This window comes from Erpetoichthys calabaricus, chromosome 8 (assembly GCF_900747795.2).
Source record: "Erpetoichthys calabaricus chromosome 8, fErpCal1.3, whole genome shotgun sequence".
NCBI lineage: Eukaryota > Metazoa > Chordata > Cladistia > Polypteriformes > Polypteridae > Erpetoichthys > Erpetoichthys calabaricus.
The window spans coordinates 101,369,553-101,395,749 of NC_041401.2; the positions used below are offsets into that span (position 1 = coordinate 101,369,553).

The 26,197-nt window shown below is 40.5% G+C and overlaps 1 protein-coding gene across 1 annotated transcript; it reads right to left on the minus strand.

Annotated features, from left to right (window-relative positions):
• Window positions 1-2,571: 2,571 nt before the first annotated feature.
• Window positions 2,572-26,197, minus strand: LOC114655887 (high affinity immunoglobulin gamma Fc receptor I-like). Its single transcript, XM_028807175.2, has 6 exons — window positions 26,030-26,197; window positions 22,538-22,573; window positions 20,645-20,926; window positions 20,259-20,519; window positions 12,854-13,141; window positions 2,572-3,644 (listed from the first exon to the last, which is right to left on the minus strand). The coding sequence occupies exons 1-6, from the start codon at window positions 26,064-26,066 to the stop codon at window positions 3,397-3,399; spliced, it is 1,152 nt and encodes a 383-aa protein (XP_028663008.2). The 5' UTR covers window positions 26,067-26,197; the 3' UTR covers window positions 2,572-3,396.

Here is a 26,197-nt window from a genome sequence, read left to right on the forward strand (position 1 = left end):
CCCCTCTATCACAGAATTGCCAAGTGTGTTAACAGCTGGCCTGCATACTCAGATATTTGACCCACTCCTTTCCATTTTGGATCTTGTACTATCACCCAGTGGGCTGTAGGGTTTCAGTTCACCTCCTTTAAAATGGTAAGTTTTTTTGGGACCATAAGCTGCCCATACCAGCTCCAAGGTGTTCAACCACTTGCCAAACCGCCTTGCTTTCTTAATAGAGGGTCTGACATTTCAGATATCCTTCATGCAGGTTACATCTCTTTTTGTCTCTTGTACTTGTATCACTGGATATTATTGTTGAATCAGTACTAAAGTTTTGACTTTGGTATCTATACCAGCTTTTGGACCTCAGTACCAGTACTAAAATGGTTTTAAAGGGAATAACAAACAACTGTAAATCCCCCCACGCCCGCAATATGTTACACCAAGCCTCCCTGGTGTGCTGCATAATTACGGCGCTACTCTGCTCACAATTGTGTTTTCTTGGTGCCGTATGATGATTTCCATTATACACTGGAATAGCTGATAGCAGCATGTGGTATTGATAGAATAAGCATAAGCACCTCCAAGTCTGATGTATTTAGTGTGATTTCTTCAGTTTTCGTTAAGTAAAGTTGACTGCCTCCTTTAACATTTTTTTTACAAATAAAGATGGTGGAATATTGATAAAAAAGAGAAACATATTTCTCCTGTAAAAGCAACTATTTGCAATCGCATACAATCCAGAAAAAGTATGTACAGGTTGGGGAGATGATTGAAACCTATAAGATTAATTTGTCCATACACTTCTTTTAGTTCAGCATCATAGAATGGCTGGAGCGTACGATGGGAACAAAGCCTGGAATGGAAGTTGACCTTAAGTCTTATTATGGAGTTTTTATAGATCTCTGCACTTCACTTTAATGTTTAATTTCAGGCTCCTGACAGATTTGAAGTGTCAGTTTGGTGGTAGTCAGCAGACATATGGTTCTCGTCTTCTTCATTGCTAATCTAACACTCACATTAAGAAAAGATATCACAGCACTTGTTAGCTTTACACCCTTTTGTCTCTAGCTCTACACCAGCACAACCATGGACTGACACACTGAATCCTACACTACATTATCTCTGGAAATGGGAGTCATTGGCTCATCCAAGGAGCCTTATTTAAGGCCTAGTTGACGCCTTGTCTTATGCAGCTGCTGCCACATTTTAAACCAGTGGTTCTGTGGGCACCAAATGTAGCTGCTTATGTTTGCAATTTTTTAATCTGAATCTGTTTTCTAACATTAATTAAAATCTTTCTGGTGTTATTGGTTGACATGTATTTCCTTGTCTATTTCTACAGTCACACATATCTACTTGCATATGTCAAATAATAGAGTCATGGGGAGCCAAAGACTCAGCAGCTCTGGGACAGAGCGCAAGGCCATCACAGGCACACTCATGGCTTCTGCCTGTCGTTGGTGGAATAGACCGCAGCTCCCTCCCAATTGCAACCATTCATGAAGTTTGTTTAATCCAGTTCAGAGTGGCAGGGAGTTATAGTCCATTTTGGTGGCATCACGAAGCAGACAGAAATCAATTGTGGAGGAAGGATCTTCTTCATTTAGTCATCTATTTTATAACATAACATTGATCAAATTCAGGGTTAGCAGGAGCGTAAGCCTATCCTGGCAGTATATTTGGAAGAAGACAAGAAGGAGCATTCACATCCTCTGTTTTTCCGCAAACGTAATTTAACATAAAATAACATTTTCAACAAAGAGGCATGGGGAGAACATGCAAAGCCCACACACACTGGGCGTGAGGTTCATATGCAGGACACTGTGCCACCCTAATTATTCTTCCTTTGTTTGTTAAGGTTGTTTTCAATTATACAGGTTAGGGCAATGTTTGAAATTCAGGCTCCTGAAGCTGTATGGAAATAGTACTAATCCTTGCAGCAATCAAAATTTCAACTTTTTTTTTATTTAAAATATAGAAAAGTTAGTGCAGCCCGAGCCAAACTAGGTGTTTAAATGAATCTCTAGGAGGAAAGAAGTAACCCAACTTCAATATGGTGCAGGCCTCAATGTGACATACTGTATTCCTGCACATAATATAGAAGACATAATTTCTTTATATTTTCTTTTTTACTTACTGATACAATAAAACATTCTCCCAGGGAATACTTTTTTTTTTGTGATGACACTAATTACTGTTCAGAAAAGGACACAGACTGTGTTGCTTGTTCCTCTGTTATAGCACTGAAACACCCAGTACTAGCAGTGACACTGAAGATTTAGAAGTTAATGAATAACATTCAAAGATTTAAGCAAAAAAGCATTAATTCTTAGTTTATTATGAAAACACAGGAGAGACCAGAAGTAGTGAACCTACCTCCATTAGGATAACTCGGCAAGTTTCACGGTCGGGGGGAACAACCTGTGACATGGTGCTAAACCAAAGAAACATCTGCAGCAGCCATTTCAATCCTTTACATGACCACTAAAGGGGACAGAGCAGTTTAGGGCATGTGTGACTGTATGATCTACACTTTGATGTTGGCAGGCGTCGCTGTTTGAGAAAATGATTTGCCCATCGGTCCCATATTTTTACTCCATTTATTAAACATTATTTCTTGTGCTTTATTTCATTAATGTGAAGTACATCTATTCAGGTCAAGGCTAATAAGGCAGACAAGTTTAAAAAAAGTTTATGTCTGGATGTGACTTTGAAAATGTGCTAGCACATCAGGATCTAGTATGATTTTGGAAGACCCTGAACATCTGCAAAGGTGTTGTTAACAAATGTAACCTTAGACAGAATTACTGGGAGATTCCTAAAGCTTGGACATCTGTTATGAAAGGTAACAGAAAATCAGTTTACACTCAGGAGGCAGGACAGAGATATATTTTAAAAATTCAGTTGGTCTGCAGTCACACATATACTGAACAATATTTCCAGAAGCCAAGGTTTCCATTTTTTTTTTAAATATTGCTGAAGAAGCTCGAGCCCAGCTGATGTTAGAATAGAACGGACCTCAAAGAACACCCTCACATGCCCATCTGTGCAGACACTTTTTGTATGCTGCATGGCAGTGTTCGGTAAGCTATATGACTGGCATTATTTGCAGTAAACAGTACTGAGCCGTGGGATTGTTCTAGAAGTGTAAATTGCTATCATTTTATTTAGATTGACAAATCCGTATTTTGCTGCCCAAATCACTTGTATGATGCCTGGTTGGGAAAGCGTATGTTTTTAGAAATTGATACGGTTTGGCTACTGCTCTCCATGTTTTTATTTCATTTTTATAGTATGCACTCCAAAATTGTACTGCCATTCTGGTAGGACTGTTAGTTGTGAGTATTAATGATTATGAAGGCTCAGTGTCTCCCGTTAGTAAGTGAAGTCTTCTAAATGCATTCTAGCAGACTAAGATGAAGGAGTTTGTTTGACAGAACTTGGATAAAGCGGTATGTTCTCTTCAAAGTCATCAGACGTTTCTGCTAAGATTGGATCAAAAGGACCTGCAGCAGAAGCAAAATCATCAGTCATATTTTCATTTTTTATCTGAGTAGTACTTTCATCTTTTGTGGTGGGCAAAGGGATTGAATAAAATAATCTTCCTCCTAGTGTAGGTGCAACTACATTTTTCAGGTTCTCTGTTCTTTGAATTGCATCTAAAACAAAACAGAAAAAGAGAAAAGAATCATGTTAATTGTGCTATAATTAAGACAGTTGTGGAAGTGGTTAGGGAGGCTCTTTCACACCACAAAGCTTAAAACTTTCCATCAGTTTATCTTTTCTAATACACAAAATACTCAAAGTGATGCACTTTATTGCGCCCTGCCTCACAGCTGCAGGGACCTCAGTTCAGTTTAGGTCCAAGTTAAAGTTTATGTTCACAGTCATTTCTGGCCATCTCAGACCACATTTCCACTGTGTGTGATGTCGGAATATTCACCCAGTGCTTTAAGCATGTCCACTTTCTTCCATAACCCAAAGGCATGCATGTCTTGTCCATCTGCACTTATAATTTGGTCTGCTAAGACTGAGGATAGGCGAGTACACGAGTGTCTTGTTTCATGCCTGAGGGTGGTGGAATCATTTTCAGCTCCCCACTAACTTGAGTAAATAGATCCAGAAGGGATACTGATGAATGGATTATACTGCTCATATATAATAATAATAATAAGGTATTGGGAATATATATATATAGTAGGGGGTTCACCCCCTGCTTACTTTGCTTGCCAACCCCCCTGGCCTGCACTATACCACAGCCACTTTGCGTCTCTGCTGCTCACGTTGTGAAGAGGGGGGCAGAACGCACCCCAAGGAGATGTGGTCACTCCTCAGAAACCCCCTCCTAAACGGTGATACAATGGGAAACAACTAGTTTTTTTTTACCTTCTCTTTGTTTGATCAGCTGCTGGCTTGCTGCTACTGCTGTGCCATGTGATCTGCATCTCGTGTGGTGCTTCAAACATTTAAAAGCCTGTACAGCAGCTGTCTTACTCTTTGTCTTTTATTTCCGGCCCCTAGCGTGGTTAAATCTCTTGGCACAAAGTCTTGTCACATGGGACGTGACTTCTTGATATTTTTTAGTTTTTTTAGTTTAGAATTTAAAAACAGAATAAGAATCTGAAAATCTAACAACATTAAAGTTCGATAAATTATGAAAAGAATGATACAAAACATATATATGTAGGTTTTAAAATAAGCCCGATTTAAAGCGTGACAAAAAAGTGACATAAAAAGTCACATAAAATCGTTGCACTTTTATGCTTTGGATTTTATATATATAGAGTAGATATATATTATCCAACGTCTGTCTGTCTGTATGGCTGCCTGCTTTTCATGAGAGAACTGCTTAACGGATTTAGATCTTGTTTTTCTATAATATGCTTGATGCATCTCTCACCGCGCTAAGTATCATAGTTCATTTGCAGGACCGATTTATTTGTGTAAATCCGAGAGAGAAAGGCTGCGGGCCGAGGGGGGGAGCGAGCGGGGCCCTCCTCACTCATTCGCCAGCCTCCATTCAAGGTGGTCTGATAGAGAAGGGTCTAGCTGGAGGTTGGAATATGTATGACATACATCAGGTAATGTCCACAACGTCAGTCACAAAATGCCCTTTGAGTCAGATAACCCTCCTACATCCCTAATCTTAACCATATTGTAACGATGGGTGTTACATGACTGACGTCATAGATACTGCAGTCTGCAGTTACACTATGTTGGTCTGATGTGGCATTGGCAAGAGGGTTTAAATCCCTCTCATTCCTCTAATCGCCCTTTCAATTCAAGAGATTACAGTTCCTGGTGAATGTTTGCTTTGCAATGTCAATTAACAAGGCCCAGGGGCAGACTCTCAAGTTGGCAGTAGTTGATCTTAGCTCACCATGCTTCTCACATGGTCAGCTTTACGTCACTTTCTCCCGGGTTACTTCCCCAAGAAACCTATATGTCCTCCCCCTGATAGCAAAACCCAAAATATTGTATATCAAGATATTGTATATCGGATACGAAAGCTATCGATGTAAATTCTTCTCAATACAAATTAAAAATTTTTTTAATTTATTTTTAAAGTTTGTCCTATTTCACTACTATGCGGGTGGAGCCGTGGGGGACAGCTAACATATTATTAGATATAAACAGCATGGTACCATGTTCTCACCAACATACAGCAAGCATTTCATAGTTCATGAACTCTTATTTTATAGATATCCATCCATTCGAACTAGCGTGGTGTGAGGTGTCACCCACTGCACAGCTGCACTCGGGTCCTAAACTGAGAACCTGAAGTGGTTCATCAACACGCTTTATCAGTGCATATGCTTCAACCTCAGTCCATCCAACCTTTTTCTGAACCTGGTCATTCCATTTTAGAGTTACAGTATGTTAGATAGATAGATAGATAGATAGATAGATAGATAGATAGATAGATAGATAGATAGATAGATAGATAGATAGATAGATAGATAGATAGATAGATAGATAGATAGATAGATAGATAGATAGAAACTTTATTAATCCAAATCAGTTGGTAGCGCTGCGGCCTCATAGCTTCAGAACACTGGCTTTGAACCTCAGCCCAGACACTGCTTGTATGGAGTTTGTACATTGTCCCTGAGGCTGCATAGGTTTTTCATTTTGTAGTCTTGATATTCTCTCTGAAGGATGTGTAAGTTTGGTTAATAGGTGTCTTTAAATTGGGCCCAAATGTGTGAGGACCTGCAGGTGACTCAAATATTAATGGATAAAAATGATGATCACTGTATTGTTGTTCTGGCAGGCATGGAACCTGGTTTTGTGTGACTATATAAATCAGTTCAGCAAGCTCTAAAACTGGATGGCTGGAATTACTAATATCATTGTACCTAGGATAGGCTGTGGCTCACCTTAACCATGTAGTGGGTTTAGCAAAATCGGATTATTGCTTCAGTTAGAGACTTCATTACTGTGTTTATTACTTTCTTCCTATTTTTATGAAAAAAAAAATTAACTTCAAGTTTTGAATGTAAGTCTTGAAATCTGTAGTGTATGTTGGATAGATTCTCTGTCTGTTTTTGTGTTTGTGTGTCCTTAATTTCAAATTTCTTATTCTTCTAAGAGCTGGAGTAGATAGATAGATAGATAGATAGATAGATAGATAGATAGATAGATAGATAGATAGATAGATAGATAGATAGAAACTTTATTAATCCAAAGGGGAAACTCACATACTCCAGCAACAGCATACTGATAAAAAACAATATTAAATTAAAGAGTGATAAAAATGCATGTATAACAGACAATAACTTTGTATAATGTTAACGTTTACCCCTGCACCCGTCCCCCCCCCCAATGGTTGGGTGGGACTGAAGAGTCGCATAGTGTGGGAGAGGAACGATCTCCTCAGTCTGTCAGTGGAGCAGGACATTGACAGCAGTCTGTCGCTGAAGCTGCTTCTCTGTCTGGAGATGATACTGTTCAGTGGATGCAGTGGATTCTCCATGATTGACAGGAGCCTGCTCAGCGCCCTTCGCTCTGCCATGGATGTCAAACTGTCCAGCTCCATGCCTACAATAGAGCCTGCCTTCCTCACCAGTTTGTCCAGGAGTGAGGCGTCCCTCTTCTTTATGCTGCCTCCCCAGCACACCACTGCATAGAAGAGGGCGCTCACCACAACTGTCTGATAGAACATCTGCAGCATCTTATTGCAGATGTTGAAGGACGCCAGCCTTCTAAGGAAGTATAGTCGGCTCTGTCCTCTCTTGCACAGAGCATCAGTATTGGCAGTCCAGTCCAGTTTATCATCCAGCTGTACTCCCAGGTATTTATAGGTTGGAGCCTATCCCAGATCCAATCTTTGACACTGAAACCCATACAATGGTAGGTAGGCTGTAACCTATCCTGGCACTACTGGGTGAAAGCGAGCTCTGGACAGAGCACCACCAGTCCATCAGAGGGGCCATTTACAGAAACACTGACACGCACTTACACAGAGCTAATTTAGAATTGGTAATTTGCCTAACAAGGAATTCTTTGGGAACGTGAAAAGAAAATTGAAGTACGTGGAGGGAAACCTACACAGACACACAGAGAATGTGAAAACTCCACATGAATAATGTCCAGGCCTGGGATTTAAACCCAGAATGTTAGATCGCTGAGCCAGTAATGTTAACCTCTGTGCCACTGTACTGTTCATTTTTGAACTAATATATAGATATAATGTGCAGTATGTATAGTATTAATCCTTCTGTCCTTTCCTAATGTTGTAACTTTGTATCTGATGCTTTCCCACAGACTGTGTACACAAAGGCTACAGCTTCCGAGATCACTGGGACACACAATAGGAAATTTGCTTGGAAAGCTGGCCATGTTTTATGATAGAGTTGCAAGGAGAGGGAATAATGCTAGTCTGTGACTTTAACATGATTTATAAATATTAAGATTGACGAAGATACATACATATACAACACTGCATCAACCCTTCTAAAACAAAGACTAAAAAAAAAACAATTAAGAGCTAGAGAGTCAAGACTTGGGGGCTGTTAAAACGCAGGGCCTGTTAAAGCCCATTGCGGCACTCCTTGTGTGATTTTGGGCTATACAAAAAGAAATTGTATTGTATTTTGTCCTGAAATCCCTACAGAGTTTGTGTTTTTTTTCCTCCACATTAACTGGAGTTTTATTTTTTTTTTCTTTCCACCCTTACCATCTGACCTTATCATCAGACTGTCATTTATAAACTTAAAAAAAATAGTTCTAAGTACTGTACTTCTCTTAATTATATATTTTTCTTATGTAAATGTGCATTATTTATTTATCTTTACTATACTATGTATTCATTATTATTCTTATCTAAATTTAATTTGTTTTTCTTTGCATGTTACTCCTTCATTGACACTTTGAGGTACATCCGTTGTGAGAAAATGTCCTATAGAAATGAATGTTGTTGTTGCTGACTCTTTAGATATGTTGCAAGAAGTTGGAAATCTTTATCAAAATTTGAACAATGTGTCTGCTCAATTCTCTGCAGAGACATGTTCCTGCTGTACAAGAGTATCTTTCCATATTTTAAGGTGACCTAGGTAGCCATCACAATCAAGATGATTATGTGACCCCAAATCATATGCTGTGCACGAGCTGGGGACGTCGCGGTCACTGTACATTGTACCCAAAATTCTTGCAAGTGTTATTTCGATGCAAAGTCCTGAAGACAATTAGCTATGGTTGATGCTGGCGTTTCCTGGTTCCATTGAGTCTTTATTTAAAGGTACAAATTCTCATTAAAGCTTTCAAGCTACCTGAACTCTGCTGTAAGGTGTCAGCCTCTGCTTAGCATAAGTGGGGCTTGCCTGCTGTTACCCGACACCTTGGGGAAATAGAAATGGCTTCTTTCTAAGTCCTATATCCATTTCTCTTAAATGGGTAATTCTGGAGTACCTTTTTGCAGGACTAACTACAAGCTGGTATCCCATGTGTACCCTTGCTAGCTGTCAGAGGGTCTCACCAGTCATTAGGTTAGAGTGCTGACAGGCTGATGTACAGTACACATCATAGACAGTGTGCTAATGTGGCTGTGTTGACGTTGGATTGCCATGGAGTGTTCATTGCTGCTTTCCACTGTAAAGGTTCAATCCTAAAACTTAGTTGTGTTCACTTCTGAGTGTTTGGTCAGCTCATTCTACAGTTTTTTTTCTATGTGATACATGTGTTTTTTAATTTACTGTAAAAGAAATGATGTAGAGAGGTCTATAGAAATGAAAACGTTGTCAGACAGCAATAACAATTTATTTGTGGAAATGAATAACTGTCAGACAAAGCTGGGTGGGGGCTTGAGGCCTGTGAGGTTTTACCCATACTACAAAGAGCTCTGTGGGGAAGGTCTAGTTGAGCTGAGGCCTAGAGGCTTTTTAATCCGCATCTCAGAAAAGCACATTCCAAGCCATGCTAGTACTCCAGCTGGGGTAGCAGCTGGCAACAGGGTCATAAAAATTCAAAATATTGAAGACAGGCCTGCTTTTAAAGTGAAAGCCCGGGGCATGTGAAAGTTTAATTTGCGGTAGAATTGAGTGTTTAGTATAATAAGAGAGAGAGAACAGTGTTGTGATTTTATAGCAAAAGAGACACATTCCTTTGTAATAAAGAGGAAGCTCTGTAATAAAGAATATCACAATATATATTAATATTCTAAATAATCAAACCTAAATTAATGTTGATCACCTTGCAGATAACTAAAAGTTTCAGATGGAAAAAGCTTTAAACAAATACTCTAGCAGAACATTCTTAAACTTGCTTAAACCAATTCACAGTCACGGAGCCAATTCTAGTAGCACTCAGGCACAAAACAGCTGAAGATGTGGTGCTGCGGGGCCAACGCATCCACACTCTTACACTAAGACATATTTAGATTAATAGAACTGTATTTGTCAACAAGGGAAACTGGTGTTTTATAGAAGCTCACTAAATAAATAAATAAATATATATATATATATCCATCCATCCATTTTCCAACCCGCTGAATCCGAACACAGGGTCACGGGGGTCTGCTGGAGCCAATCCCAGCCAACACAGGGCACAAGGCAGGAAACAATCCTGGGCAGGGTGCCAAACCACCGCAGGACACACACAAACACACACTAGGGCCAATTTAGAATCACCAATCCACCTAACCTGCATGTCTTTGGACTGTGGGAGGAAACCGGAGCGCCCGGAGGAAACCCACGCAGACACGGGGAGAACATGCAAACTCCACGCAGGGAGGACCTGGGAATCGAACCCAGGTCCCCAGATCTCCCAACTGCGAGGCAGCAGCGCTACCCACTGCGCCACCGTGCCGCCCTATATAGGCAATCTGCTAACATCCGCCACGGTGCCCTCAGTTTGTGAGGAGCAGATTAAACACGTGTCGTGTACTCTTTGCATTTATTTGACAGTAAACTATTTTCAACCATTCTATGATCTGCTCCTCACAAACTGAGGGCACCGTGGCGGATGTTAGCAGATTGCTGGCCAACCACAAGCATTACCTGGTAGGTAACCACCCATACAATCAGATTGTGACACAGACTACGAATGCCGTGAATGTAATTACCCCGATCTACATGCTGTCAAATAAACGAACCACACGCCGTGGCGCAACGTTAGGGGCATCGCCTCTGGTGCTGACGTCTGAGGTTCGATTCCCGAAAGGGAGTGCAGTGGAGTGTGTACACCTGATGAGCCCAGAATGAGGGCGAAACACGTGTCGTGTACTCTTTGCATTTATTTGACAGTAAACTATTTTCAACCATATATATATATATATATATATATATATACTGTATATATATAGACACTAGGGGGTTCGCCCCCTGCTTGCATGGCTTGGCAACCCCTCCCCGGCCTGCGCTACGCGCCAGCCACTTCACATCTCTGCCACTTGCGTTGTGAAGAGGGGGTCTGAACGCACCCCAAGGAAACGCGATCGCTGCTCCGACACCCCCTCTTAAACAGTGCTACAATGGGAAACAAATACAGTTTTGGTTTTTTTTTACCTCCTCTTTGCTCGATCAGCTGCTGGCTTGCTGCTGCTGCCGTGCCACGTGATCTGCATTTCGCGCTGCGCACTTCTGTCATATCACCTACAGTATGTCAATATATTCAATCTCTTTTAACTTTTCATCAATATCGCATTGAATTTTGATTCCGTGTTTGGAATTACATCATGACAACACAATGTATAACTGCCCGTGAATGAATATCATTTCTTTCTCTCTACAAGAAATGTGTCTGACAAAACCACGCAGGACTTTTCCAAATCTCTTTTCATAAGCTCTTGTCATCTCATGGGACGTGAAAGTGTCTCTGAGACGATCATGTCTCGTCTCCTTCCAAGATTTTTTTTTATAATAGAGAGATATATAGACATACATACACACAATCACACCAGAATGACTAAAAAGAAAGAAAACTTCTGCCTTGGCAGTCGCAGTCACAGTGAGGCATTCTGCATATTGCTGTTTGTGTAAAGGAGCCCCAGTAGTGTTTCTTAGCACACTTCTGCTTAATAATTCATTTGCTGAAAGTCCTCAGTGTTAGTGGGTCAGTGAGAGGATGTGCAGCATTGTTCATAATGACACTCAGTTCTGTTTTAATTCTTTCCTTCACTACTACCTCCAGTGGGTCTAGGTGGTCTGCACAAGACAACTCAAAGTCCAGGACCGGCCTCTCAAAGGTCTTCAAATGTGTGACGTATGTGGCACTGGCCTATCAGCTGAAAAGGCATCTGCATTGTTTGGAACTCTAGCTATGCAGGATGTTGTCTACAACAGCTGCAGTTTCTGGAGCTTTAGGGGCAGAGTTGTGGCTCTGAGGTTAAGGATCTGCACCAGCTTCCGGTTCGAATCCCATAAATGCCAGAAGTGACTCTACTACATTGTGCCCTTAAACAAGGCCCTTAACCTGCAATTGCTCAGTCCTTAACCTGCATCCAGCCCTGCAAAGTGGTCCTCCAACGTCCAAGGGAAAACTTGGGAGTTGGTGGCAGGATTGGCACTCCAGCCACCCTAAAAAAATCTTATATTGTTCCAGTGTGCTGTTGAGGTGTCAGCCTTTGCACGGCTGCACTTGGGTCCAAATTCCAGATGGTTCGTTATGTGGTGGGCCTGCATGCTCCCAACCTCTCTCTCTTTAGGAACATGTGACATAGGATAGCACAAAGGTGGTCAGGACAGGCCTTAAGAACATAAGAATTCCCAATCAACCTAACCTGCATGTTTCTAGGGATGTAAGAGAAAACATGCAAAATCCACACAGGATTTAAAACCCAGAATGCTGGATTTCACTGCACCACCTTTAGATAAAGCAGCTCCTCTCTAAGCAAAAAAAAAAAAAAAAGAGTTATATAGGGTCATGATCTTCGGGCCTCTCCTGAAAAGCTCACTTCTGTTATCTCACTAGCCATTTTTATTAACTCCGTTATCAACATTCATTCATTCTCATACCTGCTTTATACAATTCAGCGGTGAAGAATGTCTAAAACCATCTAGGTGGCACTGACAGCAAGGTGGCAAATAACCCTGGAGATGGTGTCATCCCATTGCACAGCTTATACGCCCATTGGCTGCACACCTTTGAGACATGTAAACTCCACATAGACTTTGACCAGTCCTGAAACTAACAACCCTTGGCCCTGGATCCATGAGGCAGCAGCACTAGCCACTCTAACTACCACGTTGCCTATCAAACCTACTAATGAACTATAATTTACACATTTGTGTAAAGCGTTATTAACATCACAAGAATCTCAAGTAATAGTAATCAAACTACACTTTGTAACCATCCCTGAAATTCCCAAGGCTGATGCTGTTTTTCATCAAACACTACAAGTGATTATTGGCCCTGAAAACACCCCTCTTACCATCTGTCACATTGATGAGGACAGCACTGCTGGCTTTTAGGTTGCCAAACCTTTCTGCTCCCACTTGGCAGGTATACCTTCCAGCATCTTCGACCGTGACATTCTCTACAGTATATACATTTCTGGAAGTGGCTGTGCTCAGTAAATTTCCGTCTTTCAGGAAGTAGTATCGCAGCGTCACCATTGGCTCAAATACAGACCTCTCTGTGAGGCACCAGAGACTCAAGGTGTCTCCCACAGTCACAGGCTTGGAGGAACGGACAACAAGTATAGGATCTGTGAAGAGATCTGAAAAAGTGAAAATTCACCATTAGACTGGTCTGTGCTTTTCTGCAATCCTCTAATATGACCCTTCCACTGCTGACCACACAGTTATCTAAATATTATCTTATCTGAAAGATATAGTCATCTACTATAACAACCCAAAGATAAAGAAGTTGCAGCAAGAGCAATAATGTACTGTAAAATAATGCAAATGTAAGAAAGATGCACCATAAAGTATACATCCGACTGACATAAAAGCCAATAAACAGATTTCCTTTTGCCTTTTTCCAAAACTGTTTTTTGGCTTTTTCACAAAGGAAAACCTCATGAGGTCCTCGGGAGTCAATCTGGGAGAGAACTGGAGTGCCAAATGAACGTCAAACCAAACTCTCTGCAAAGATAACATGTTGGATTGATAACATTGATAACATTGATGGATTAAAGGCCAGAAGTCCATGTGACCGTCATCATCAAGTCCTTCCATGAAAACCCTGAATGCAATGAGGACTGATCATTTATGTTAGGTAGAATGGCTAGAGGGGGCTGGGCGGTCTCATGGTCTGGGACCCCTGCAGATTTTATTTTTTCTCCAGCCGTCTGGAGTTTTTTTTTTTTTTTTTTTTCTGTCCTCCCTGGCCATTGGACCTTACTCTTATTCTATGTTAATTAGTGTCCTCTTATTTTAATTCTTACTTTGTCTTTTTTCTCTTACTTCATCATGTAAAGCACTTTGAGTTACATTATTTGTATGAAAATGTGCTATAGAAATAAATGTTGTTGTTGTTGATCCAGACTAGTAAAGGAACAAGATCTCTGGTTGCACTCTCTTACTTTTCACAAAATAAAAACACAACAACAGAAAGAATGGGCAGGTATCCACTCCACCTTGCCCAAACATCAGACATCAATTCAGCTTCAACAATTAAGAGCATAAGGCCAATCAGTAAGCATAAGTGGGCAGCAGGGTGGCATAGTGTTTAGTGTTGCTATCTAAAGGATCTAGTGCCCTGGATTTAAATCCTTTGCCCTGTAGTTACCTAAGTAGAGCTGGTATGTGCTCCCCATGTTCATGTGGTGTTTCCTTCAGGTGCTCCTCCCACATCTCTAAACTCTTATGTCCAATAGCATTTTAAATAGAAAAGTGTGAAACGTGTGGACCTACAGTGATAAACAAATGCTATGAAAGGCAAGATACAGTATAAACAACAGTAAACTTTCCACCTCTTGTTTACAAAGGTTAAAACTTACACTTGATTATGAATACTAGTGTCCAGGGGCATTATCAATAGATGGGCTTGCGGGGACCGGGCTTTAATTACAATAAACTTTTCTGTCTTCCAGGTGGATGTTACCTACATTTTTATGAATTTCCAGACTGCATGAGGTAATAAGCTTTCAATTAAGGACAAGACCAAGTTTCTAGCCCCATTAGTTCACAACTATGTGTGTGACAGACAGACATTAGTATTCTATTTATATAGATAATAGCGGCATGGGGCAGTGGACTGGTAAGCAGTGCTACTTCATGGATAGAGCATTCTGGGCTTCCATCCCATGCCTGTATGTTATCCATATGGAGTTTATAGTTCCCCCTAATGTTTGTATTGGTACTTAAGTTAATCTCCCACAATCCCAAACACGTTCATGTTAGAATAAATTGTGACTCCAAATTAGCTCAATATGGGGATGTGTAGGAAAGGGCACTGAAATGGACTAGTACGCTCTCCAGGGTTGGTTCTTTTGGTGTGCCAAGCCCTGCCAAGGTAGTCCTCACCCTCCTGTGGCCCTGAATTAGATTCAACAGGTTTTAGAATGGTATAACAGATAAGATGGGGACATTTACACAAAATATACAAAGCAAGAGCAAATAGCATGGTTATTCACTAAAAAAACTGGCCAGTACAATTCTTTACCGTTTCTGCTGACATGCTAAAAAGTGTGCATTTCAAACAAGTAGACTAAGCAGTACTTATAAGTGAATCAAAAATCAAGTGTTTAACACTTGAGGGCACATAAAAAGGCACAGCATGACTTGAGAACTTTTAGGCACATTTGCATCATGGTTGATTTGGATCATACGTTACTGGATGCACCACCCCACACCCCAATGATCCATAAAGCTCCCAGTACTATGAGGTCACTCTCGTGATTTATTTCCACACTCACAAATGCACCTGTTCTGAGCTTCTTTCATAGAACTAGAGCAAAAAAGACTGAAGATAGTATTTTTTTAACTATCTTTAGTACTAGGGTGTTGTACCGTGTTAGCCATTATGGATGCATGAGAAGTCAAGCAAAATGACACCTTTTATTGTCTAAACTAAAAAGATTACAATATGCAAGGTCTGGAGGCAACTCAGGCTCCTTCTTCAGGCAAAATGATTACATTACAAGATGACTACATCTTGTCTGAAGAAAGGGGTGCCTGAGTTGCCTTGAAAGCTTGCATATTGTAGTCTTTTTAGTTTAGCCAATAAAAGGTGTCATTTTGCTTGACTTCTTACTATATTCATCAAGTCTTCACAGATGAATGGATAGATTCATTTCTATCACTGTATTTTACCTCTTGCATTTGTGGCGTGTGTTTAGGAGTCATAACAAACAGCATTTACACCATATCATTGATGGATCAAATTCTAGTTCATCTCCCAAGTTAGGATTTATATTGCCTTAGTTTTTTAGATAATTAGAACAAATTTGATGACAACAGCCCAACAAAACCTGCTAATCCTATTCACTTAATTTCTCAGAAATAGCACTGAGTCAAATTTTCATGGTCCTGCTCTCTATCACACTACTTGGTAATTTATTCCTTGTGTCTATGATTCTGTGTGAAGAAAAACATTGTTACATTTGTTTAAAATTTACCCTTTAGGAGCTTACATTCTTATTGAAGAACACAATGTAAAGTAACAGCTGAGACCCACCATGTCCCCTCTTAATTTGTGTTGATATAAACTGAAGAAGTACATCACCAGTTTTTCCTCATATCTTATGTCTCTTCATCCTGGAATCGGCCTACTACTTCTTTTCTGGACTTTCTCTAGGCTGGCTGTTTCTTTTTTTTAATGTAGACCAAAACTGTACACAGTACTCCAGATGAGATATTACAAGTGCGTTATAAAGCTTAATCATGACCCCTTTGACTTGTACTCTACATGTCTGGATTTAGAAGGTTGTCCATCTCATTAGGTGAACTTTCAAGTTTCAAATCTCCCATTGTTTATTCAAACTTAGCATTTCTAATTCTTATGTGTAATACTTTACATTTAGTTACAGTAAACCTCATCATCCACTAGATTATTTATCTTAGATAGAATGCCCAGTGGAGGCTGGGTGGTCTCGTGGCCTTGGAACCCCTGCAAATTTTTTTTTCTCTAGCTCTCTAGAGTTTATTTTTTGTTCTTTCTGTCCTCCTGGCCATCAGACCTTACTTTATTCTTTGTTACTTAGTATTGCCTAATCTTTATTTTATATTTTTCTTTTTTCTTTCTTCATCTTGTAAAGCACTTTGAGCTACATCATTTGTATGAAAGTGTGCTATATAGTAATCACCAACACGAATGGAGATGAAATCATTGACCATAAAAATATAATGCACACATTTAGAGACTACTATAAATCCTTCTATTCTACTGAGTTTAAAGAAGACAACACACAATCTAATGCATTTCTGGATACATTACAGATACCACAAATAGATACTTTTAGTGCTGAGGAACTGGATAAACCTCTGGCGCTATCAGAATTGCTAGATGCTATAAAGTCACCTCAGAGCGGGAAAGCAGCAGGCCCCGATGGCTACCCTGTAGAATTTTATAAGAAATTCTCCCCTCAGCTAGCTCCCATCTTATTAGCAACATTTACAGACGCTAGAGACAATCAAATTCTACCTCAAACTTTTCGTCAAGCATTAATCACCGTCTTTCCTAAACAAAATAAGGACTTGTTACAATGTGCATCATACAGACCAATTTCACTTCTGAATAATGATGTTAAGATACTCTCAAAAATCATAGCTAGAAGGATGGATAAAAGTGCTGCCTTTGGTAATATCACAAGATCAAACTGAATTTATTAAAGGCCGACACTTATCTTCCAATCTTCGACGCCTCTTTAATGTAATATATTCACCAGCAAAGTCAAACACCCCAGAGATATTATTATCATTGGATGCAGAAAAAGCATTTGACATGATTGAATGGAACTACCTTTTCACTACATTAGAGAGGTTTGGGTTTGGCCCGAACATTTGTGCATGGATCAAACTACTGTATACAAACCAGAAGCTTCAGTTTGTATTATCATTTGTTCAGACTACTTTAAACTAGAACGTGGTACCAGACAAGGATTCCCCTTGTCACCACTGCTGTTTGCAATTGCCATTGAACCACTGGCAGTTCACTGTCAAAATGCTTATCAGATAAAGGGGATTATAAGAGAAGGACTGGATCAGAAAATTTCTCTATACAGTATGCAGATGATATGGTACTGTATATATCAGACCCAGAAAATATTGTGCCTGCAGTCTTAACAGCACTTACAGAATTTCAAAAGATCTCTGGCCTCAGAATTAATCTGAATAAAAGTATACTCTTTCCAGTGAATTCTCAAGCATATAATATTAGATTGGACACCCTACCTTTTACCATTGCAGATCAGTTTAAATACTTAGGGGTAAATATCACAAGTAAACATAAAGCTCTTTATCAACAAAATTTTGCCGTCTGTATGGAAAAAATTAAGCCAGAATTGTATAGATGGTCAACCCTTTATCTCACTCTAGCTGGAACAAATAACGTTGTTAAGATGAATATCCTTCCTAAGCTTCTTTTTTTATTTCAAACCATTCCAATATACATCAATAAATCATTTTTAAGCAATTGGTTCCAACCATAACCTCATTTATTTGGAACTCAAAACATCCACGTATCCAAAGAGCAACCCTTCAAAGACCTAAGGCAGAAGGTGGCATGGCTCTACCTAACTTTCAGTTTTATTACTGGGCAGCAAACATACAAGCTATAAAAACCTGGACATGGACACAAATAGATGAACATACACAGGCTTGGTCTGCGATAGAAAGTAAAATCCTGCAGTACTTCTTTATACTACCTGCTTTGTGCCCCAATAAATGCACGTTATTGCCAATATACTAATAACCCAATTATGCTTCACTCACTCAGAACATGGAACCAATGTAGAAAGTATTTTAAGATGGAGAATCTTTTATCTGTGTCACCTCTGCAAGAGAACCACCTCTTTCAACCCTCACAAACATATGCAGTTTTTAATATCTGGAAAAGATTTGGGATTAAATTGCTTAGAGATCTTTATATAGACAATATCTTTGGATCCTATGAATAATTACATTCCAAATGTAACTTTCCAGCTACACATTTCTTTCACTATCTTCAAATTAGGAACTTTGTTAAACAGAACCTGCCCGATTTTCCTCATCTCGCACCCTCCACCATGCTGGAAAAGATATTGCTCAATTTTGAAGACTTAGACATCATTTCTGCAATATATAAAATTATTTTACAGTCCCTCCCTTTTAAAGTTCCAAGAGGACAATGGGAAAAATATCTCTTAATCAATATATCAGAAAGGAAGTGAAAAGTAGCAATGCAGAGAATTCACTTGAGCTCCATATGCGCAAAGCATACAATTATTCAACTCAAAATTATATATCAAACACATCTGTCTTGCTTAAAACTGTCCAAAATGTTTCCAGGGCAAGATCCAACCTGTGAACGCTGCAATCAAGTCCCAGCCTCACTGGGTCACATGTTTTGGGCCTGCACCAAATTAACATCATTCTGGACCAAAATTTTTAAGTACCTTTCAGATAGCCTTGGTGTCACAATCCCTCCTAACCCATTAACAGCTGTGTTTGGTGTTCTTCCAGATGGGTTTAAAGTGGAGAAGGACAAACAAACTGTGATTGCCTTCACTACACTTTTGGCACGCAGACTTATTTTGCTAAATTGGAAGAATCCTAACTCTCCTTTTTTAAGTCAGTGGGAAACCGATGTTTTATACTATTTGAAATTGGAAAAAATGTCATTCTCAGTTAGAGGATCTGTACAGAACTTTTTCAAAACCTGGCAGAATCTAATCAATAATATTTTAGAATAAGAAGAAGTAATTCTCTCCGCATTTCTTTTTCTTCTCCATTCATCTCTATTGCCCTTTTAAACTCATCAATTTAGGTATGTTTATAAGCCTTAAGTATTACTGCGTTGGCCATGATCTCTTTCTCAGGGGTGGGGTTCGATTTGTTTTCAATCCTATTTTTCGTAAAAATTGATCAATTTGTATGGAATGATTACAATAAAATTAAAATAAAAAAAAAAAGTGTGCTATATAAATAAATGCTGTTGTTGTTCCACACATCGGTCCAGGCACAGTCTGCAAGGATTTGGCTGATTCTAGACTATCTGCCATTCCACTTCATACTTAGCCTGCTTGTTGTTAATATTCTTATCAAGATCATATTTAAAAGAGTAGCACTTCCAACACTGACCTATGACAGACACCACTTTTAACATCTCCTAATTTTGATAAGGTTCCTGTCACCAAGCCCCCTGGCTTCCTGTGTTTTATCCAATTTTACACCCATCTACATAATATATCTTCAATTCTCACTTCCCTATTTGATTTTGATCATAATCGTACATCCATCTGGCCATTCAATTTGTTTACCAATTAACATAGGGTGTAATCATCATAATATAAGGGGGGACATCCTATCCTGACAGCATTTGGTGTATAATGGGAAATAGTCCCAAAAAGTGCAAGCACACGCCCACACCAGCACTCACACGGGGCCAATTTGGAATTGCTGATTAACTTAACATATTATGTCTTTAGGGATGTGGAAAGAAAACTGGAGTACACGGACAAAATGCCATATAGACAATAACTAAGCACAGGAATTAAACTTAGGATACTGCATCCATGAAGCAGCAGTGCTTCTTGCAGGCCTCATGCCTCTACCATATCTAGATAAAATACTGGATGAACTTTTTAAGAATCAGAATGTATAGAGTAAATGCAACTGTTTTCCTCATCTTGCTACTTCTCTTTCAGTATGCATAATACAAACTGACATAAATTACAGGAATTTTCAACTCACCAGTTACTGTGATATGAACTGGTAAAGACTGAGCAGAGTTCCACATCCATGGATTTCCCCATGTAACCCTGCATGAGTAGGTGCCAGAATCTCTCTCCGTGACATTGGTCAATGTAAACTCAGGTTTTTTCTGGATACGGATTAATTCTTTATCCTTATAAAATCGAACTTGAGTTGGGCGGCTGTGGACGTGACACTTCATGGTCATATTGTCTTTTACAATAAGATGCTGAGATTGTGTCTGCAGGATCACCCACCCACCTGAAACAAAGTAAAGGAAGTAGCCATCATCATTGATTCAAGACGTCAACACACTAGCCCCAGCTGGTATGAAAACCAGAAGCTGTGCCACCAAAGAGAAGAAACATTTGAATTATGTTACTCACTGACCACTTGTATCCTCACAGGTGCACTGCGCAATGAAGGTTTGCTGTTGTTACCTTGGCACACATACACACCAGTGTGGAGCAAAGAGGCAGAATGAATGGTGTAGGTGATGGAGTTCTGGCCAACAGTGTAAACTCTGTTAACAAGCTCTCCATCTTTATATAATAAGAACATCCACGGAGCATTTCCATTTTTAATTGTACATTTCAGGACAATTTTGTCTCCGGTCAGGACTGTACTCCACATGGTCTCGATGCTGAGCACAGCTTTGGCTGGACTTCCTGGGAAAATATAGCAAAATAAAGTTAAATGCATGGGAAACTGAGTTGTCATGTTTTTGCTCCATTCCTTATCTATTAACTTTTTAACACAACATCTCAAAGACTTGCATGTTGGGTTTTTATTTGATGTGAACTTTCACCCAGTATGATTTAGTGCATGCATGAAAGTTCCTTGGTGGCCATCCAGGCTTTCCTCCTCCTGCTGCTGGAATAGGTGTGACCACCAGGGAGCACACCAGCTCCTCAACACCCAACACAACACACACTAGGCACAAGTGCAGCAACACACATGTTTAGTCAACTGTGGGAAACGCTTCCCACCAAGCACAAGCACAGTCCACACTACAACAAACAACAGCAACAATACAGCACTTTGTCTTCTCTCTGTCTGTCTGTCTGTCTGTCTGTCTGTCTGTCTGTCTGTCTGTCTGTCTGTCTGTCTGTCTGTCCTTTTGTCGCCACTCCTCCTCAGGCAAGCTTAGTCCTCCTCCTCCCGATTCTGGCTCTCTAAGTAAAGGCAGGTGGCTTCTTATATTCAGTATCCTGGGAGTACTTCTGGTGTCTCATAATTGTGGCCCAGAAGTACTTTGGTGTAAGGAGGGAGCCTTATATAAAAGGGCAACGCAGTTCCTGCAGAACCCCCTGGCAGCACCTCTGGAATCCAACAAGGCTGAGCCAACAAATACCAATTGAAATACAGCCCTGTGGGAATCCAAGGCACCATTGCACCCCAGGGGATCTGCCAAATAGCAGCTCAGGGGAGATAGTGCCCTTCATAAGCCATCTCCTCCTGTCCTTCCATTAAAAAGGTGTCCTGGCTGGGTGATGATCCCGGCCATCCCTCACATGGGAAATGTCCCACTGCAAGCCCAAACTAGATACATTAAGTGAGATGTTTTAAATTGTGCCAGTACTCCTTGTGTTCTGAATATGGAGTCCTTAAAATTCTCTGAAGAAATAAAATGAGTATAGCAGAGCATTTAATCAGCCCAACTCTGTAACAGTCTGCCAGCTAATATTAGGGGAACCCGCATTCATTTTCAGTCATTACCAATGAGGGGTTTATACAGTACATTCTTCCTGTGCCTGACTGTGTTTTCTTCTCAAAGCACTCAAATGTGCTTACTTGGTTAAATGTCATCTCAAATGTATTTATTTTTTTATTATTTGTGTTATTATGACTTAGCCAGTTTTCTATGGTGGCCCTAAAGTGTGGCGTGCAAAAACAAATTAAAACACACAAAACCAAAACGAAACTTCAGAGACAAGTCACAACTAATATACTTATGTGAAAACAAATCTGAGAAATATAAAATCAAATTAGAAAAAACACAAACTCACACGGGGCCAATTTGGAATTGCTAATTAACTTAACATATTATGTATTTAGGGATGTGGAAAGAAGGACAATTAAGGACACTGGTTTTCGGAGAAGAGTGCTATATATGAATAAAATCAATTGAATTACCAACTACAATAAGCAAGGAAACCAGTTGGGTAAAGAGGGGGTGACATCTCTGAGTAAGAAATTAAATTTAAAACACGTGAAATGATTTATATATATATATATATATAACAGCACTTTGAACAAAGCTGAATGCCTGACCTTACCTTCAAGAGTTCCAAAATATGCAAATGAGAGAGTCACTGCGAAGAAAGAAAGAGAACACCAGTCACGATCTTGATTACCTCGTAACAAATAACAGAACTCCAGGGCCGTTTCGGGGCATAGGCTGGTCAGGCAAGGGTTTAGGCCTCCCTCTAGTGTTCAGGGAGCATTACTGCAGCCCCCTTCAGGGATTCCTATCTTTATTTTGTTTAGAAAAAATTGTCCAAACCGGACGGGAGCACAAAGAAATATTTATATTGTGCGCATCAGCAGTGCCTGCATTCTCCGCACTATGCACTGCGCAATCTCTGAGCTGTTGCATACACTGGTGCAGGCAGCGTGCAAGATATCTCATGTGACGTACAGCCTGCATGCTACCTGTGCGCCGTGAGGCAGAGCCGCTTCAACTTCGGCAGGCAGCCGCTGCCAGGACCAGGAGTCAGGACTCACAACCCCTGGTCTTACCACGTGACTTGCTGCCTGCCGGACGGACACACAGCTGGGTCTCAAGCCCCTCCTCCTCCTCCACTTCAAGCGCGGCGGCGCAGGGTGAGTGACTGCCGACCCTGGTGCGGTCCAGACTCCAGTGACTGACTGAGTCCAGGCAGCCTCCTCCTGTCGTCGCCGCCGTGCCTTTGGCTTGTTCCTCGGGTCGGGAGGTACTAAGGTGAGAGACTGAGTCTGAGGAGAGGAGGGCTTGGAGGCAGGAGCACTGGCACTGCAGCAGGGACACTGTAGCCCACTACACCACATTTAATCACTGCATACACTGCAGGGGCATATTACCCAGGGACACATGTAGCACTACACAAGCACAGTGCCAGTTAACCCCCCCAAAAATGTGTATTGGTGTATTGAAATTTTGAAGGAGGGGGTGTGGTAGACAGGCACTGTGCCTGGTATAGCCTTAAACGTTTCATTCCACCCCATCTCCTTCATAATGTCATTGTACCTGGTGATGTATTGGTCACAATTCCAGGTAGTACAGTGGCCAACATCCCTGCTGCCATCGATTTTTACTGTTACTGTGCATGATTAACCTGTGTTAGCAGCATATTGTGTGTGTGTGTATGGTGGTGCGAATGGTGGGTGGCAGGGACAGATTCTCTGGCCTGGGGTACCAAATAAGTCAGAAACGGCCCTGCAGAACTCGATGCAAACCAGACGTCGGGGTTCTGTTACTGGCCCGCCCACTGGCTCTATAGTGCACACCCCGTCTGCTGGAACGCGGATTTCTCTGTAATTCTCACTGATTCCACGATTTTACGTGTAAAATGAGAAGTACAGTATTGTCTGTAATTAACTGGCATCCTGTCCAGCTTTGTCTCATACAGGCTCCAACTTTTAATACTGAAGAAAGCACTTTAAAACCCGAATGGTAACGGTAACTAACGGCAGATCGTGCAAATATCGACTGACATCTGCGCGTCAACGATTTGGAACTAAGGAGTGGAAGTTGACTGTATCTCATTTCTCATGATCCGTTATCGATTTTATTCAAGTACAGTACATTTAGGCCTAAGTTGTACTTTTGAGAGTAGTTTTTGGAAACGACACTTTTTACTTTTAATTGGTAAACTAAAAATTGTTTTTGCTCCGTTACATTTCTGTCTCGTTACCATTACCATATTAACTTCACTTCATCTAGTGCTGCGAAGCAACAGCGCCAAATCCGCGCCGTCAGGCGCCTTGCTGTGTGGATTTGGATGGTCACTTTCAGCCATCAGCCACAGTTTTCCCATCTAACACACAGCTGGTCATTTGTTAGCTTGTTCTGCCGTTCATTATTTTTTGACTTGTAGTTAACAAATAAAAGAAACCATTAAGGGGGTTGAGTCTTAAATAGCAAGTCAATTAAAATTACAAGAAAAGTAATTAATTAGCAGCAAAAACAGGTCACTAAGAAAATTGTTAGAATGAAAACCTGCAGCCACAGCGGCCGTCCAGGACTGGAGATGGACACCCCCGCCATAGGGGAACCAATTTTGGTTCCAAAATGACATGAAAGTTCCACAAGGAACCTTAATTTATTCAGATCCATAACAAGAAATAACCATGAATTGATGGTAACAGATTTGTAAAATGCCAATGGCGCACGATTTAAAAAAAATGACTCTTGAAGCACACAATACCACAGGCTAAGTCCAGGTGTTCTTAAACTGTTAATGTCCTGCTAGATAGCCTACTGTGCATTAAAGATTTCAGCTCTTTTCCCTACATATTAGAAAGATTTTCAAAGCAGGAAGAACCAACTTCATATGCAAAGAACCCTTCCCAGAATGAAATTGTGCTTTGCTAAGCAATAATTACTGAAGGAACCACACAGCCCAGTAAAGATCTATAAAATGCCATTAAAGAACCAATGGCGCCCGCCTGTATCGACTAACGGACTGACCGGCTCGGACTCCACATACGCCTCTTCTTATTATTATTATTTGGCTGACGCCTTTATCCAGGGAGGCTTTCAACATGTGACATTCAACGGGTTACCTTTCTTTAGTTTTTCCAATTGGAGCACAGCAGAGTGAAGTGACTTGCTCAGGGTCACAAAGTGTCAGCGGGGAAATTTGAGTCCGCAGCCTCAGGGTTTAGAGTGCTTATTAGGAAAGCCGTGTTCGCCTTTCGTCTGTTTCGTGTAGCTAGCTTGTCAGCTTATTCTCTACGTGGATATCAAGCTCGTATTGGTTTGAGATGCCAGTGTCTGCTTTAGTCGTAAAACATCACTAGTAGCAAAAAACGAAGTCGGTGCTGCCTACCATCTGATTTTGTTTTCTTAAATGAATAGCTTTTGTCATTATTATTATTATTATTATTATTATTGAGTAGTAGTAGCAGCAGCAGCAGTATTTAACTAAGCCATGGGGGCTCTCTGACAAACTACTATTAATTCAGTCACAGTAGATACGATTAAGTGAACCAACTGTTAAAGTGAACACCAGCAGAGGGCAGCAGACAGAGTTCGTTTGATTCGAGATGCAGAAGGTTGCGTTTTGAAAAGATCTATAAACTGATTTGTGTAAAATTCAGGGAAAATACGGAAATTGATGCTTCATTCTGCGTTTATTCACTATTTTTCAGATTTACTGAAAGCTGTAGATTTCATTTACTGAAAAGATATACTGTACGTTTTTAAAATGTTGAGAGTCAACAGCACTCTTACTGACTCCGTACATTTAACCCGCTTTAAATGAAAACATTACTTATATAGTTTTTAATCCGATACTTTATATCTTTACACAAGCTCATTTTTGGTCGACTACGTTTACTATAATTATTTATTTATATTTTTTGAGCATTGATTTGGGCTACATCTCCTAACACTGCCATCCGCTCTTCCCAAACCGACGACACAAACACGCGATGAGAACAGTTACGTTAGCTCACAATTCCGCGTCCCATCCGTTTAATTAAAAAGCCTCACCACTCAGCCGAGACGGACAGACGAACCGACTTTGATCAGGTGGGCTTCTCGCCCTGCTAGTACGCATACTTACGCAGCACCAGGCTGCCGCAGAATCCGGGTGCCCTCATTCCGAAATTCAGCTGCAGAAGGTGCCGCTTAATACCCTCAAACTGCAAAATAAAACGAATAAAAGGGAAACGACCACTTTCTGTTTCGATTCAGGAGAAGAAGCTGTGACTGGGGTCGGTGTTGTAATGGA

Excerpts from the sequence above, each read along its gene's own strand:
- LOC114655887 (XM_028807175.2), bottom strand. The coding sequence starts at position 26,066 with ATGAGGGCACCCGGATTCTGCGGCAGCCTGGTGCTGC. Across the intron at positions 22,574-26,029 it reads CTGCGGCAGCCTGGTGCTGC|TGACTCTCTCATTTGCATAT; the intron begins GTAAGTATGCGT and ends CTTTCTTCGCAG. Across the intron at positions 3,645-12,853 it reads CCTCATCAATGTGACAGATG|ATGCAATTCAAAGAACAGAG; the intron begins GTAAGAGGGGTG and ends GTTTTGTTTTAG.